Source organism: Triticum aestivum, chromosome 3B (genome assembly GCF_018294505.1).
Source record: "Triticum aestivum cultivar Chinese Spring chromosome 3B, IWGSC CS RefSeq v2.1, whole genome shotgun sequence".
Taxonomy (NCBI): Eukaryota; Viridiplantae; Streptophyta; class Magnoliopsida; order Poales; family Poaceae; genus Triticum; species Triticum aestivum.
Window position 1 is genome coordinate 181,363,011 of NC_057801.1, and position 16,084 is coordinate 181,379,094.

Below are 16,084 nucleotides of genomic sequence, written 5' to 3' on the forward strand. Positions count from 1 at the left end.
TAAAGGGCAAGTTTATGATAAATGTATGGATAGCATGTCCGGGCATAGGACTACTTACTTGAGTATCCGGGCGATTGCAGCTCAGACCTGCATCCTCGGTCAAGTCCGGACACATCTCTTGTGATCCGAAGAACAGTTCATACATCTCCGCGGGCGTCGCGCCCATGAAGTGTTGGAGAGCTCGTGGTCCCTCCGGATTAAATTCCCACACACGGAGGGGGCGACATTTGCAGGGCAGAAGGCGCCGAATCAGCATGACCTGCGCCACTACGACCATATTGATCTCTCTCTCTTGGAGGTCTCGAATACGGCCCTGCAGCAGAGGAACGTCCTTGGACGGCCCCTAGTCGAGCCCTTTGTTGACCCATGACGCCAGCCGCTGTGGAGGACCCGGGCGGAAGGCAGGTGGCGCCACCCATTTGGTGCCCCTGGGAGCGGTGATGTAAAACCACTCCTGTTGCCATAAACCAAGCACCTCTTGAAAAGAGCCCTCAGGCCATGGAGCGTCAGCATTTTTGCTTATAACAGCCCCTCCGCACTCTATCTGCTGCCCCTTGATCATCTTCGGCTCCACTTTGAAGGTCTTAAGCCACAATCCGAAGTGAGGGGTAATGCGGAGGAAGGCTTCGCATACGACAATGAACGATGAGATGTGGAGGATGGACTCCGGATCCAAGTCGTGGAATTCCAGCCCATAATAGAACATGAGCCCCCTCACAAAGGGGTCCGTCGGGAAGCCTAAACCCCGAAGGAAGTGAGACACGAACACCACGCTCTCACCAAGCTCGGGAGTAGAAATAACCTACCCTTGGGCAGGCAGCCTATGCAAAATTTCGCCGTTAGATACCTGGCGTCTCTCAGCTTTAGCACGTCTTCTTCCGTGACAGAAGAAGCACCCGCCGGCTTGCAGGTCGGAGCCGGACATTATTGAAGGTCCGAAGCGCCTGAATCTGGAGCTTTGGGTGTTGGAACTCGAGGCGAAGGGCGGACTCGATTGAGATTGAAAGAAAGGAGAAGGCCTTGGTCTCGTTATAAAGAGGTTGAATACCAAGCGCCCTCCCCGTGGCTGTTTGGCACTCGCCTTCGATATAGGGGGCGTGCCAGCGGGCACGGTTGGGTTACCCATGCCCGTATTGATGAGGATCCCGGAATAAGGGGGCACGATCTCCGCTTTGATAAGACGTGCCGAGGAAACCGCCTCGCTAAACGCGCTGAGGTGGGACAGCAAAAAACGATTCGAATAAAGGCCTAGCCGTCGTGTGATGTCACGCCGCGGAATATGTCAGCAGATCTGTGTAAAGATTATTCTCTCTATGGTGGTATGTGGAACTTATTTTGCAGAGCCGGACACTATCCTGGTGTTCAAAATCTTCTATGAAGTATTCGGGGGAGGAACCCGCCTTGCAATGCCGAAGACAATATGCGCGCTGGATTCGTCATCATTGAAGCCTGCTTCAGGGGCTACTGAGGGAGTCCTGGACTAGGGGGTGTCCGGATAGCCGAACTATCATCTTTGGCCGGACTCCTAGACTATGAAGATACAAGATTGAAGACTCCGTCCCGTGTCCGGATGGGACTTTACTTGGCGTGGAAGGCAAGCTTGGCGATACGGGTATGTAGATCTCCTACCATTGTAACCGACTCTATGTAACCCTAGCCCTCTCCGGTGTCTATATAAACCGGAGGGTTTTAGTCCGTAGGACGAACAACAATCATACCATAGGCTAGCTTCTAGGGTTTAGCCTCTTTGATCTCGTAGTAGATCTACTCTTGTACTACCCATATCATCAATATTAATCAAGCAGGAGTAGGGGTTTACCTCCACCGAGAGGGCCCGAACCTGGGTAAAAACATCGTGTCCCTTGTCTCCTGTTACCATCCGCCTAGACGCACAGTTCGGGACCCCCTACCCGAGATCCGCCGGTTTTGACACCGACACTTGGGTTTGTCTTTCAGTCACTCACGCAACCCACCATAAGCAAATCATAAACATATTGCAAACCCTACAGTGAGAATCCCTCACGCTTGTGCGACACGGAGGGAACAATAGGACAACACCAATAATAAAACATGCAACTCAAACTAGTCACGATCATCAATTAACCCATAGGACAAAACGGATCTACTCAAACATCATAAGATAGCCATACATCATTGGGGAATAATATATAGCGTTGAGAACCATGTTTAAGTAGAGATTATAGCAGGTAAGAGAGAGGTTACACCGCTGCATAGAGGGAGGAAGAGTTGCTGATGAAGGCGGTGAAGTTGTTGGTGAAGATCGCGGTGATGATGATGGCCCCCGGCAGCGCTCCGGCGCCACCGGAAGCAAGGGGGGAGAGCTCCCCTTCTTATTCTCCTTCCTTGACCTCCTCCCTAGATGGGAGAAGGGTTTCCCCTATGTTCCTTGGCTCCCATGGCTTGGGAGGGGCGAGAGCCCCACCGAGATTGGATCTATCTTTCTGTTTTTGCGTTCTCAGATTCTACCCCTTCACCGTTTCCTTTATATCTAGAGATCCGTAACTCTGATTGGGGTGAATCTTTCGCCCAGATCTTTCTCATAAAATTAGCTTTCTTGCGCCAGAAGAAGAGCGTCAACTGCCTTACGGGTGGCCCACGAGAGTCCAGGGAGCGCCCAGGGGGGAGGGCGCGCCCCCCTGTCTCGTGGCCACCCCGGACACTGTTTCGCGTTGATTTTACTTCTCAAAAATCATAAATATTCCGAAATAAATCTACGTCCATTTTTATTCTGTTTGGACTCTGTTTGATATTGGGTTTCTGCGAAACAAAAAACATGCAACAGATAGGAACTGGCACTAGGCACTGGATCAATATGTTAGTCCCAAAAATTAATATAAAAAGTTGCCAAAAATATATGGAAGTTGAAGAATATTGGCATGGAACAATCAAAAATTATAGATACGATGGAGACGTATCAGGCATGGCTTCATCCGGTTCCATGAGGAGGCCACCGTGTGCTAACTAAGAAGACATGCTGCACAAGTGGAAGAACGCTTCTTTGGACAAGGTGAAGGAGAAAGATGTGAAGATTCCGCCATGTTGGTGTGGAGATGGTTGCAAGGTGAAGGTGTCCACCGTCCAAAATAAGTCATGGACGGAAGGAAGGAGATATTTTGTTTGCCCCAACTATGCTTATGATCGTGCGCTTCCAACTAACGCCTATGACCTTCCACCAGTATGCTAGAGAAGTAACATGTTACCCCAAAATGTGTGTCAACACCAACATCCATTTTATATGCAGTCACCGCCTCCTCTATGCAAGTACTTCACGTGGATAGATCATGAAGTGCCAAAAGATGTCCAAAAGGACCAATATGAAGATTGTCTTAGGTGCCAGCGGCTGTTCGAAGAAAGGTTTCAAAGAGGCTTGGAGGAAGAGCGTCGTCAGAAAGATAGGATGGAGCAGAAGCAACACAAGGAGGAGAGGGCATGGCAAGCTTCGCAAAGGCTCGCAAGGCACAAGAGGAGGATGAGGCACGTGACAAGAAGGGGAAATTGCCCCATATGACTCAGTAAAGCCTTCGCTTCGGTGGACTCGTCATGTAACCGGATGAAGCCATGCCACATTTCTCATTTATCATGAACTATGTAGTACTAAGGCAAGAAGCCATGTGTCATGAACTTGTCGTGAATGAACTTGCCATTTGTATTGAGTTTGGTGTGGAGATGTTTGCAAGGTGTCGTGAGAACTTTTGTTTGTCAGCAATTTCTGTGATTTATCAACAATTTATGTGATGATTTTTATTTATAAACTGCTGTGCTCAGATGAGGGGCAGAACAAAGGGAAGGCCTTTGTTTTCAAGCCTACCGCCACACACCCTGGCGGTAGGTTGCTGGACCCTACTGTAAGGGCCCATGGCGGTAGGGGGGCATAGTTTCTGTTATGAAGAAAAGCAACCCCTTGGTGGTAGGCTCAAACCCTACCGCCACAGACCCTGGCGGTAGGTTGCTGGATCCTACCGCCAGAGCCCATGGCGATAGGGGGCGGCATAGTTTCTGTGACGAGAAAAAACACCACCTTGGCAGTAGGATACGCCTATCGCCAGAGCCTGTGATTTTTCTGTGATTTTTCTCGTCACAGCAACTATGCCGCCCCCTACCGCCATGGGCTCTGGCGGTAGGATCCAGCAACCTACGCGATTTTTCTCGTCACAGCAACTATGCCGCCCCCTACTGCCATGGGCTCTGGTGGTAGGATCCAGCAACCTACGCCAGTGTCTGTGGCGGTAGGGTAAAAAAGAGCAAGTTCTCTGTTCTGCCCCACATCTAAGGCCAACTCTAAAAATATACCCACTTCTATCAAATATTAGAATGATTCTCACAAGCACATACATAACTCAACTCAACATAGTTCATTACATCCACGAATAACACATGTTCAAATTAATTAAAACATGATCCGGTTCATATGACATCTTTCGAAACTAATAGCTCAAGCTCAACGACACATTTTCTAAACAGGTAACATATTTATCATACTTATTGGACGTTCAATTTGATCGTCACGCGCTTGACTACGCTTCAGTTGAAAGTCGGTGGATCCCGCCCAATGACCCAACACACCATTCGTTTCACGGAACCAGGCCATGCAGCACGGCGGGCCGGATTCTCTGACATGCCTTGTTTGATTGCCCATCCTATGACCTGGCCGGGTTTCCTCAAGTCCATCTCATGGAATTCTTCTTTGCTAGCAGTGAACACAATCTCAATTGCCAAAGCGTGTCTACAAGCATATTCCCGGTCTTGCACCTCATCAAGCATCCTCTCTTTCTCGTTCGCAAGCTTTCGGAAAGCTTTTTTCTCCTTAGCATCAGAAGGTTCCTCGATAACGTGATACTTGCTGAAATCCTTCATGGCCGCATTTGCCTCATCACAAATCTTCAACAATGCTTCACATTCCCTCTTCAAGCAACAGTGTCGCTCCGACATGAGCTTCTCACACGCTATGTTCATAGTCATGGATCGAATGTCCATCCTACATGAATATACGTGTTTAAGATGACATAGAACAAAACAGAAAATAAATTCAATGGAGTATAACACTTGGTTACTTGATATGACATACAACACAAGTTCTTAATGAGTTCAAATGTTAAGGGTACAAGTCATAGTAGTTCAAATGACGACCAAGCAAAGGGTACATGTCATTATAGTCCAAATGACAAAGATTACATAGCCTCATGCAATTCTATTTGGCATATAGTCCCGGGTTGCAACAAATAATATCATTTCTTTCCTTGACCCATGCCCAACGAGAAGCCCGCTTCTTGTCTGACGAGAATGGTTGGCTCGCTAACCAATCAATGACCTGACCATGATTTCTTATGTCTATCTCAGCATATTCTCCCATTGTTGCACACTATGCAATTTGCATTGCAAGATCACGCCTACAGTTTTTTTCTGCCGTTTTGAGCTTGGTGATCTGCCTCTGCTTTTTTTTGATAAAATTTTTAGAACGGTCATTAGTGAAATAATAATCTGAAAAGGCCCTACATGCCGCATTCAACGCATCAATGGCTTCCATCCAGGAGTTCATATTTTCCTCAATCACTTCGCGTTCACGCTTCGCCACCGCCTCAACAGAAGCTTCAAAGAAGACGAATGGTGCCATCCTACATTTCGAAAGTTGCTATTAAAGTGAACATAGGTTTAATTGCTTTATCAAGCCTAACCCAAGCCCAATTATGTACACTAATACTAGCACTAGATCTAGGTACACGAACAATTTTACAAACAATTCTGGGCACATCATACATAAGGAAATCACAAACATAACCCTAAATGGATCATAGTAATTGATTTGACCACATGAGCTAGGGTTTGCAACCAAATGAGCAAATGCAAACTAAACAAAGATATCAACCAATCAAAATGAGGGGAAATGAGAATGCTACCTTGGGTGATGAAAATGGTAAGAATCCATCGGAGAAATCTCAAACAAATGAGAGAGATTTGATAGGCTCTTGTGCTTCAAAGAGAGAGGGGGAGACTTGAGCTCGGGGGAGAGGTGAGGAGTGGGTGGGCTGAATGAGTGGTTGAGGAGTGGGGGAGGAAATATCCAGCCCCTCCCACCCTTATCCACTTCCCAGGACCCTACCGCCAGAGGAGTTGTCAGTAGGCTTCAGTACCCTACCGCCACATCCCATGGCGGTAGGCCCTTTTCCACGTCAGCACGAGCCGACGGCCGTTAGACGCCGCCACCCCTGACGGTAGGCAAAAGGGTCAGATCCCCAAAAAATTCAAAGGGGTCAGATCCTGAAATTGTTAGCAAAAGGGTCAGAACACAAAATTTTGCCGCCAATGAGTAAACTATTTACTTTGCTGTACGGTTTAGGAGATCGGCTAGCTTTTTAGGGATCGGCTAGAGTTGTTAGAGAAAAAGTGAATCTGTTTGGACACTTGACGGTGGTACGTGAGTGACGTGAGCGTATGGCTTCTGCCACAAGTTGCGCTGACCGTCTAGGCCTTGTACAATGGGAGGTGCCTAAGAGCATCTCCAACAGCCGCGCTAAAGCGCCGCGCGCAAAAAACCTGTTTGCCGCACGCGCTGCGGCTGGTTTAGCGCGCCCGCCTGCGCTGGCTCCAACAGACGCGCTATAATGCAGCGCGCGCGCGGCTCCAGCAGAGCGCAAAAATACAGCGCGCGCGACTCGCCATATATGATATTTTGGACACAAAATGAGTTTGAAACATTCATCAAAATGCAATGAACATGTGAAATTTGACACAAACAAGTTGATGAATAAAAGTTCATGCCCACAAGTTCAAAATCATGCCCACAAGTTCATCCAACCAAGTTCAAATGCAAACTAAAGTTCAAGACATGAAAGACACATCAATCTTCATCTTCCTCGTCTTCGTCCTCATCTTCCGAAGACGACTCTTCCGCCTCCGAAGATGAATCTTCCTCCCTTTCCTCATCACGCACCGCATCACGTGAAGCTCCGACGGTGTTGGCAAGATCTTCAACGGCATCTTCATGGGAATGTGTGTGAGAAGGCACATCGAAAGACATTCCACCCATGGCGGCCGGAGGTGCACCCATGCCTCCCATGAGAGAAGCAAAACTCATGCCTCCCATGGCGGCCATAGTGTCGGAGGGTGCTCCAAAGCCCTGCAAGCTTCTTTCCCCTCGCCTTCGTGGTGCCGGAGCCGTCCGCCGCCTTGTTTTTCTTCGCGGATGTTTTGCCCTTCTTCGTCTGCGCCGCATTGGGGACCTTCTTCGACGGTGCGGCGGCGGCACGGGACGGCGCCGGCGCGACGCCACCCGGCGCCGTGGTCATCCGCGGCGGCAAGAAGAGGCTGCGCGCGAGGCCGACGCTCGGCGGAGCTCCGGCGGTGGCGAAGCCAGCGCTTCCCGCGCTAGGGTTTCCGGTGGCGGTGGCGGCGGCGGGGTCGCGGCTGTACAGCGGGGTGAGCGGGGCGCCGGTGTGCGCGTCCATGGGTGGGTGGCAGGGCGCCGGCGCGTGCGGGGCGTAGGACGAGGAGAGGAGAGAGTGCGGCGCGAGCGCTCGAGTGTGTCGCGCACTGTAGCTGGCGCCCGAAATACGCCGCGGGGGTAGTGTTTTCAACCGCGCGCTCAACCCGTTATAGCGTGCGCCATTTTTGCGCGCCCGCTGGAGCAACCCGCCGTGTTGCGCGCGCGCTAAAACGCCTAATTTGCGGGCTGTTGGAGATGCTCTAAGCCTGCAACACCAAGCACTTCCACCCCGTCCCTAGCGTCGCGCCCTCGATGCACCAAAACCACCTCGACACGGACACCCAGTCTCTGCTCATCGTCGTCGACTCCGTCCTCGCCGACGCGCAGGCCACGGAGTGGGCGGATGCCCGTCCCGCTCTGGTCGTGCCGCCCCAAGCGGCCGCGGCCTCGTCGCCCCCCACGCTCGTTGCGGCACCGGATCTCGCAGAGGCGACGCCGCAGCCGCAAGAGGAGGGGTCCACGTCGACGATGCTTCTTCCGCTCCCTGCCTCGGTGGCGGCAGCGAGCCCGCCTCCGCCTCTCGCCGGGTCCGACGCCGAGCAGGGGCTGGAGCAGCTCTCCAGGGTTCTCGCCTCCCTGGGGTACAACGAGTTGGCGTCGGAGGCGCCGCTCCTCGCCCTCTCGCTGCCGCTCGCGAGGTGGCCAGGGGCGATCACCGTCTTCGCGGCCCCCAACTCCTTCCTCCAGGCCTCCTGCCCCATGTGCTCGCGCCGAGACCTCCTCGAGCAGCACATCGCCATGGGCTACTACCCCTACTCCGAGCTCACCGCCGCCGCCACCATGAAGATCCCGTCCGCCTCCGTCGGCTTCTGCATCCAGGTCCTCACCGAGCGGGGCCCCTTCGGCATCCACTACGCCAAGATCTACGCCGATGGCATCGAGGTGTCCCACCCCGAGCTCTACAACGACGGCCGCTACGTTGTCCACGGCATCCACGGCTTCCTGCGCCCGCTCACCCACTCCTGCTTCGGCGGCCCGCACCACCACCTCCTCACCGGCACCGCCCGCTCCGCCGCTGCCTCCGCGGCGACCGCCTGTCAGGCCTGCCCAAAGCGGAAGCTCATCTGATAATCCACAGTGTTGTGAGTTTTGTCTGGAGGAGCTAGGACCGTTGATCTGTGATCGGGCGGCGAGGTGAAGTACTTACCGCTTCGCCATTTAAGGGTGTCCATCAGCCGTTGATCTTCATCTGGATGGCTGGAATCGTTTCGCTCTACTTTTTAAAAGTTACCGCGCTGTCCTTTTACCTGCCGAACCTGTCGCTATCTACTTTACCTGAATTTTGCTTTATATAACCCCCTCCGGCTTGTGGAGAGGGGCACGCTGAATTATTCCGGGCTTGGCCCTTGTAGCCGCCGTGTTCCGGCTGGCGAAAACCCTAGCTTCCTGTTTCGGATCTGAGTCAATCGATCCCCAAATTTCCCACCGAATTCCTGTGTTCTTTCCAATTGTGTGCAAATTCAGAGATCGCCCTCACTAGGTCCTGTCAAGTGGTATACAGAGCGTAGGTTGTAGTCCTTGGAGGCGGAATCCGAGCCCAGATCCGATCTGGTCTCTCGACCGGTGCGGCGGCAGTATCGACGGCGAGTGGCGGTGGAGGATCGATCGGCAGCAGAAGGTGGAGTCGTGGTTTCTGAAGAACTTTTCTTCAGTGCAAAATCCCACCCAACCCTCCCTTCAGGCTGTTGCTTTTGAGGCGCTATTCTGTCAGATCTGATGAGTGAAATCGGTTCCGAGTGGTGGGTTTCCGGGCCACCGGTGTAAAATTCCTTCCGTTCTTCTCAAGTTTCGCCCTTGGACCAGATCTGCAAGGAATGACCAACAAAAACCCGGGAGACATGGCAGGTGAGACGCAAGACACTGACTGTTTGGAGCTTGAGTCACCGCAGCTTGACATAAAAGCACTCCGGCGAGAAAGAGAGGAAGACAGAAAGGAATTCTATGATTTCACAGATTCGGTGAACAAGAATTTCGCTAGCATACAGAAGAATTTCAAGAAAATTCAGACCACCCTGCTGAAGCTAACTGCAGAATAAACAGGGGAAGAAGACGAAGAGGAGGAAGAAAGACCAGATCCATTATCTGGCCAAGGAAGCACAGTGGTTCCTCCAGGGAGACCAAAACAGCTGCCGAACAACCATTTTCCTCCTGATAAACATGAGCCTGCAACTGTCGGATCTGCTGTTCTGGTGGACAAAGCTACAGGCAGAGAACTGGATATGGATGGCACTCCTAAAGGACCTTATAGGCATCCTAACCATGATGTTAATAAGCAGGAATTCATCACACCTCCACAGCAACAAGGACAAGTCATAAGACAAATTATGACAGTAGAGGAATTGCCTGAAGCAGAGGGGAGAAGAGAAAGAAACAGACCCTATGTTCCTGAAGTCAGAAGAAATCTTATGAGTGTTAAACCTGCAAAATTAAACATTGCTGAATTTGATGGAGTGGATGCTGACTCATGGATACAAAACATTGAACAATACTTCTCAGCTGCAAGAACACCAATTGAACAGAGGACTGAGATAGCTGTTTCCTATTTGAAGGGAGAGGCCATACAATGGTGGAGAGGTACTGGGTTCATTGCTCATCACACTCCTTGGCACAAGTTCTGCTCTGCTATTAAAAGATTTGCCATAACATCTGTGTGTGAAAATGTGAAAGCATTCCACAAGTTAACTCAGCAAACTTCAGTTGCCCAGTATATAGCTGATTTCGAGCAGCACATGAACTTGATGAGAAGGGACAACCCTGCAGTACCAGATGACTATTACATGCATAGTTTCATTGCAGGTCTGAATCCTTATATCCAAAGTCACTTGGAATGTTTAGAACCTACTGACATGACCAAAGCTATGTGGTTAGCTAGAAGAATTGAGAAATCATGTCCTGCAACTACAACTCACAAGTCCTATGTGCCAAACTACAAAAGAGGAACTCCAGGAGAAATCTCTAAACCTGTGATCCCTGCAAGTACATCACTTGCTACTGTTATACAACAGGCCAGAGAAAAGGGCACTTGTTATAAATGCAGAGAGCCATGGTTTCCAGGACATAAGCAGGTGTGCAAACTGTCACAGAAAGCTCAAATTCAAGCATTACAAGAACAAGCAGAAAATCCTGACATCATCTACATAGTAGATGTAGAGGAGGTACAGTCAGATGGGGAGGAAGAGCCTCCTGATCAGCAAGAGCTCAAAATTTCTATGCATGCTGTTACAGGAGTACCTGAAGACAAAAAGAAAAACACTTTCACTCTGCAGGTCCAAATTGGAAACACCGTAGGCCTGGCTTTAGTGGATAGTGGTAGTACTACCACCTTCATTTCTCCTGCCCTAGCCTTACAATCGGGATGCCCAGCCACACCAGTGAACCAAGTGCAAGTAACTGTTGCAAATGGGGGCAAGCTATACAGTGACTTCTCTCTCTACAACACCAAATACACTGTCCAAGGGGTGGAATTAACGTCTGATTTCAGGATGTTGAAACTTACTGGATATGATATTATACTTGGAGCTGACTGGATGTTTAAGCATAGTCCTGTTATTTTTGATCTGCCCAACATGAAGCTTGGAATTAAACTTCTAAATGGAAAACAAATAACCTTCTTGGATGAGAGCTTGCCCACAAGTCCCTGTACTCCTTTACTGCAAGATATGGAGAACATAATGGATGACTTGCTCACTGGAGCCCTGATGTGGATGCAACCAGTGCAACTTGAAACCATAGATGACTCTGTCAAGAAACCTGGAATTCCTACACTTTTAGATAACTTCAAGGATGTTTTTGCAGAGCCTACTGGTTTACCTCCTCAAAGAGAATGTGACCATGCAATTAACCTGGAGCCAGGAGCCCCGGTTATAAACCAGAGAGGATACAGGTTGCCACATCACCAGAAAAATGCTCTAGAGGAAATCATTAAAGATCTCCTCAATAAAGGAATTATCAGACTAAGTCACAGTCCATATTCCTCTCCTGCTATTCTAGTAAAGAAAAAGGATATGACTTGGAGACTCTGCATTGATTACAGGAAACTGAATACTCACACCATCAAGAACAAGTATCCTATACCAATGATTGAGGATCTTTTGGATGAACTTAATGGAGCAAAAATATTCACCAAACTGGATCTGAGGAGTGGTTATCATCAAATCAGAATGAAGGAAGGGGACATTGAGAAAACAGCTTTCAGCACACACATAGGCCTGTTTGAGTTCCTAGTAATGCCCTTTGGAGTAACCAATGGCCCCCATACATTTACAGAACTCATGCACACAGTATTGGGACCCCTTCTGAGACACTGTGTGCTAGTTTTCTTTGACGATATCCTCATCTTTAGCAAGACATACAAGGAGCACTTGGAACATGTAGCCTTGGTTCTGGAAGCACTCAGAAAACATCAATTGTATGCAAAGCTCTCTAAGTGCACATTTGCACAAAACAAAGTGGAGTACTTGGGCTATGTGATCTCTGACAAGGGAGTTTCTACAGACCCTGCTAAAGTAGAGGCAATTTTAAATTGGCCCACACCCCAGAATGTGACACACTTGAGGAGTTTCTTGGGATTAGCTGGGTACTATAGTAGGTTTGTTCAGAATTATGGTCTGATCTGCAAGCCACTATTTGATGCCTTGAAAAAGGATGGATTTATCTGGACTGAAACACAACAAGCTGCTTTCCAACAACTTAAGAACAGAATGACCTCTGCCCCAGTTCTTGCCTTACCTGATTTTTCCTTGCCCTTTGTATTGGAAGCAGATGCTTCTGGATATGGAATTGGAGCAGTCCTAATGCAAAAAGGACAGCCTATTGCATACATGAGCAAAGCCTTAGGGCCTAAAGCTGCTGGATGGTCCACTTATGATAAGGAAGCATTGGCAATCATTGAAGCAATTAAGAAATGGAAGCACTACTTTGCTTCATATTCTCTGATTATCAGAACTGACCAGCAGAGTTTGAAATACATACAAGAGCAAAAGGTCACTGAAGGGATTCAGGACAAACTTCTCATTAAATTAATGGGTTACAACTTCACAGTGGAATACAAGAAAGGCAAGGAAAACAGAGTAGCAGATGCTCTTTCCAGAGTTAAACATGCTCTCAATATTTTGGGTTCTAGCACAACAATTCCATCCTGGATTACTGAAGTTGTGAACAGTTACAAGGGGGACACTAAATGTTCTGAACTCATTACTAAACTTGCAATTGATCCAGCTGCTCAGCCTCCTTACACTCTTACCAGTGGAGTACTCAGGTACAAGGGCAAAATCATGGTTGGCAATAACAGTGAACTCAAAACCTCCCTGTTGACTTCCTTCCACAAATCTGAACTAGGAGGCCACTCTGGAGAAAGAGCTACATATCACAGACTGAAAATCCTTTTCACTTGGCCTGGCATGAGAAAAGCTGTGCAAACCTTTGTTCAACAGTGCCCTATCTGCCAATTGAACAAAGCCCAACATGTGCACCCTCCTGGCTTGCTGCAACCTCTCCCAGTTCCTGATTTTGCTTGGACTCACATAAGCATGGACTTTGTAGAAGGCCTACCAAAATCTGAACACAAAGACATGATTTTGGTGGTGGTGGATCGTTTCACCAAATATGCTCATTTTGTTGCTATGAGGCACCCAATTACAGTCAAAACAGTAGCTCAAGCTTTTACTGACAATATATTCAGACTGCATGGACTGCCCACTGTCATAGTAACAGACAGAGATAGGATTTTCACTAGTCATCTTTGGCAACATCTGTTCACCAAAATGGGAGTCAAACTGCACATGAGTACTTCCTACCACCCACAATCATATGGTCAAACTGAAAGGGTGAACCAGTGTCTGGAAAATTACTTAAGATGCATGGCTTTTGCTCAGCCCAAGAAATGGCACTCTTGGCTCTTCATGGCTGAGTGGTGGTACAACACCACCTTCCACACTTCTCTGAAAATGACCCCTTTCCAAGCTCTGTATGCAAGACCTCCTCCCCTAATTGCAGAACTAATGCTACCACCAGTGGAAGGAGACGATCACCATGCTCAGTTGGACAGGGACACAATAGCTCAACAGATAAAAGACAACTTGCTCAAAGCACAAGAAAGAATGAAGTTCTTTGCTGACAAAAAGAGATCTGAAAGACAGCTTGCAGTTGGAGATATGGTCTATGTAAAATTACAACCATACAGGCACACTAGCCTAAGTATACACAGACATCTGAAGCTACATTCCAAGTACTATGGTCCCTTCAGAGTCATGGAAAGAATTGGAGCTGTAGCTTATCGCCTCCTTCTTCCTGAGGGCTGTCAGCTCCACCCCACCTTCCATGTCAGTCAACTCAAAAAGCACATTGGGCCGGAAGCTGTCCCAAACCCATCCTTACCGCTCCTCGATGAACAGGGTCACATTCTAATTCAACCTGAAACTCTGCTGGACAGAAGGTTGATCCCTCGGGTTCAGGGTGATATTAGTATTCCAGTGGTGCAATGGCACATCAAGTGGCTCAATTTACCAGTAGAGAATGCAACCTGGGAGGATGCGGCTTTCATACAGAAGATTTTCCCAGAATTCCATCCTTGAGGGCAAGTCTGTTGTTAGCAGGGGGGAATTGTCAGGCCTGCCCAAAGCGGAAGCTCATCTGATAATCCACAGTGCTGTGAGTTTTGTCTGGAGGAGCTAGGACCGTTGATCTGTGATCGGGCGGCGAGGTGAAGTACTTACCGCTTCGCCGTTTAAGGGTGTCCATCAGCCGTTGATCTTCATCTGGACGGCTGGAATCGTTTCGCTCTACTTTTTAAAAGTTACCGCGCTGTCCTTTTACCTGTCGAACCTGTCGCTATCTACTTTACCTGAATTTTGCTTTATATAATCCCCTCCGGCTTGTGGAGAGGGGCACGCTGAATTATTCCGGGCTTGGCCCTTGTAGCCGCCGTGTTCCGGCTGGCGAAAACCCTAGCTTCCTGTTTCGGATCTGAGTCAATCGATCCCCAAATTTCCCACCGAATTCCTGTGTTCTTTCCAATTGTGTGCAAATTCAGAGATCGCCCTCACTAGGTCCTGTCACCGCCGCCTCCGTGGTGCGCATCATGATCCGCGACGCCATCGCGCGTCTCCGCGACCGGGGCTACGGCTTCATGGCGCTGGCCATGCGCGTCAAGCTCGCCGAGCTCGAGAGGTTCGCCAACCTGACGCTCTTCGCGCTCGACGACCAGGCCATCTTCGTCGGCGGAGGCCACCACTACGTCTCAGCGTTGCGCTTCCACATCGTCCCCGACCACCGCCTCACCCACGCCGACCTCCTTCGCCTCCGCCCTGGCATGATCCTCCCCACGCTGGCCGGCGAGGGCCAGAGCCTTGTCGTCACCAACGGCGCCGGCTCCGCGTCGGCCTACAACATCGACGTCAGCATCAACTACATACCCATCAAGGAGCTCGACGTGGTGGTCAACTCCCGCATCGCCGTCCACGACGTCTACATGCCGTTCCCCCGACCCCGCCTCAACCTCGCCAACCTCGCCGCCTCGGTGGCCGCTGCGTCCGCCGTCCAGACCAGCACCTGCAGCGTCGGGGGACCCTTCGGCGACTGCCCCTCCTCAGCGATGACTTCTCCCAAGAGGCAAGTAGCTCCTGGTGAGTGATGCGTGAGTCTTCTCGATCATTTTGTTCTTCTGTGTTTCTAGCCATGAAGGATTTGCTACTAGTAGTTCGAACGAGAGACTAGACAGTCGTATCGTGCCGTGATGAGTATGTAATGTGTTCTACTCCTGGTCACGTATGCAATGTGTTCTACTTCTGGTCACATTTTTGTCCAGTATTGCTTGAATGGATTTTGGTATGAATTTGATTGATCTGGTTGCTCTGCCTCTGTTCATGTTCGTGTACAGATTTCGGCTTACACCGACTGTCTGTCTTGCACTCTTGCTTGTGCTAATTTCGTCCTGTATGCATCAGATACCATTTATTAATATGCATGGTTCACTTTGCTTCCAGATTATTTCCAACTTGTACTCCGAATCTTGAACTGCATGTAATGATCCGATCTCATGTTAAGATGTGAAGTAGATTGGATGATCATGTAATGATCCGATCTCATGTTTTTTGTGCTAGTTTCTGTGAAGTTACTATGTAGGAGTACTAGTTTCCTACAATTGTGTCTGATTAAGCATTTCTATAGAGTTAGTTACTGCTCTAAATTGTCGTGGGGCAAGTTTCTGCCAAGTTACTAGTTAGTTTCCTAATTCTGTCTTATTAAGCAGCTTTCCAGAGTTGCGCTGATGCAATTTACAGTTAGTCAAGTTCTCTAAAATTCTGCATTGATGAACTTCCCATCATGGTCTTTAGCCTGTAATCTCGCTCGCTTACATGCATGTGTTTTTCGAGAAGAGGAAAGGAAGTGCAGAGAAAAATGTTCAGATTACATGAATGGACACAAGGAAAATATGCTTTGGAACATGGTGGTAATTACACATGATAACTGATTTTATTTAAAAAATATTCAGTACTTCCTCCGTTCCTAAATATAAGTCTTTTTAGATATTCCAATATGGACTACATACGAAAAAAAGAAGTGAATCAACACTCTAAACTATGT

At 49.0% G+C, this 16,084-nt stretch overlaps 1 protein-coding gene across 1 annotated transcript; it reads left to right on the forward strand.

Annotated features, from left to right (window-relative positions):
* The first annotated feature begins 7,461 nt into the window (after positions 1–7,461).
* On the forward strand, positions 7,462–15,341 carry LOC123067434 (uncharacterized). Its single transcript, XM_044490230.1, has 3 exons — positions 7,462–7,465; positions 7,707–8,537; positions 14,548–15,341. Exons 1-3 carry the CDS (start codon positions 7,462–7,464, stop codon positions 15,129–15,131), a joined length of 1,419 nt encoding a protein of 472 aa, XP_044346165.1. The 3' UTR covers positions 15,132–15,341.
* The last annotated feature ends 743 nt before the right edge of the window (positions 15,342–16,084 follow it).

Coding starts and splice junctions, on each gene's coding strand:
- LOC123067434 (XM_044490230.1), top strand. Junction 8,538..14,547: donor TGCCTCCGCGGCGACCGCCT/GTCAGGCCTGCC, acceptor CGCCCTCACTAG/GTCCTGTCACCGCCGCCTCC.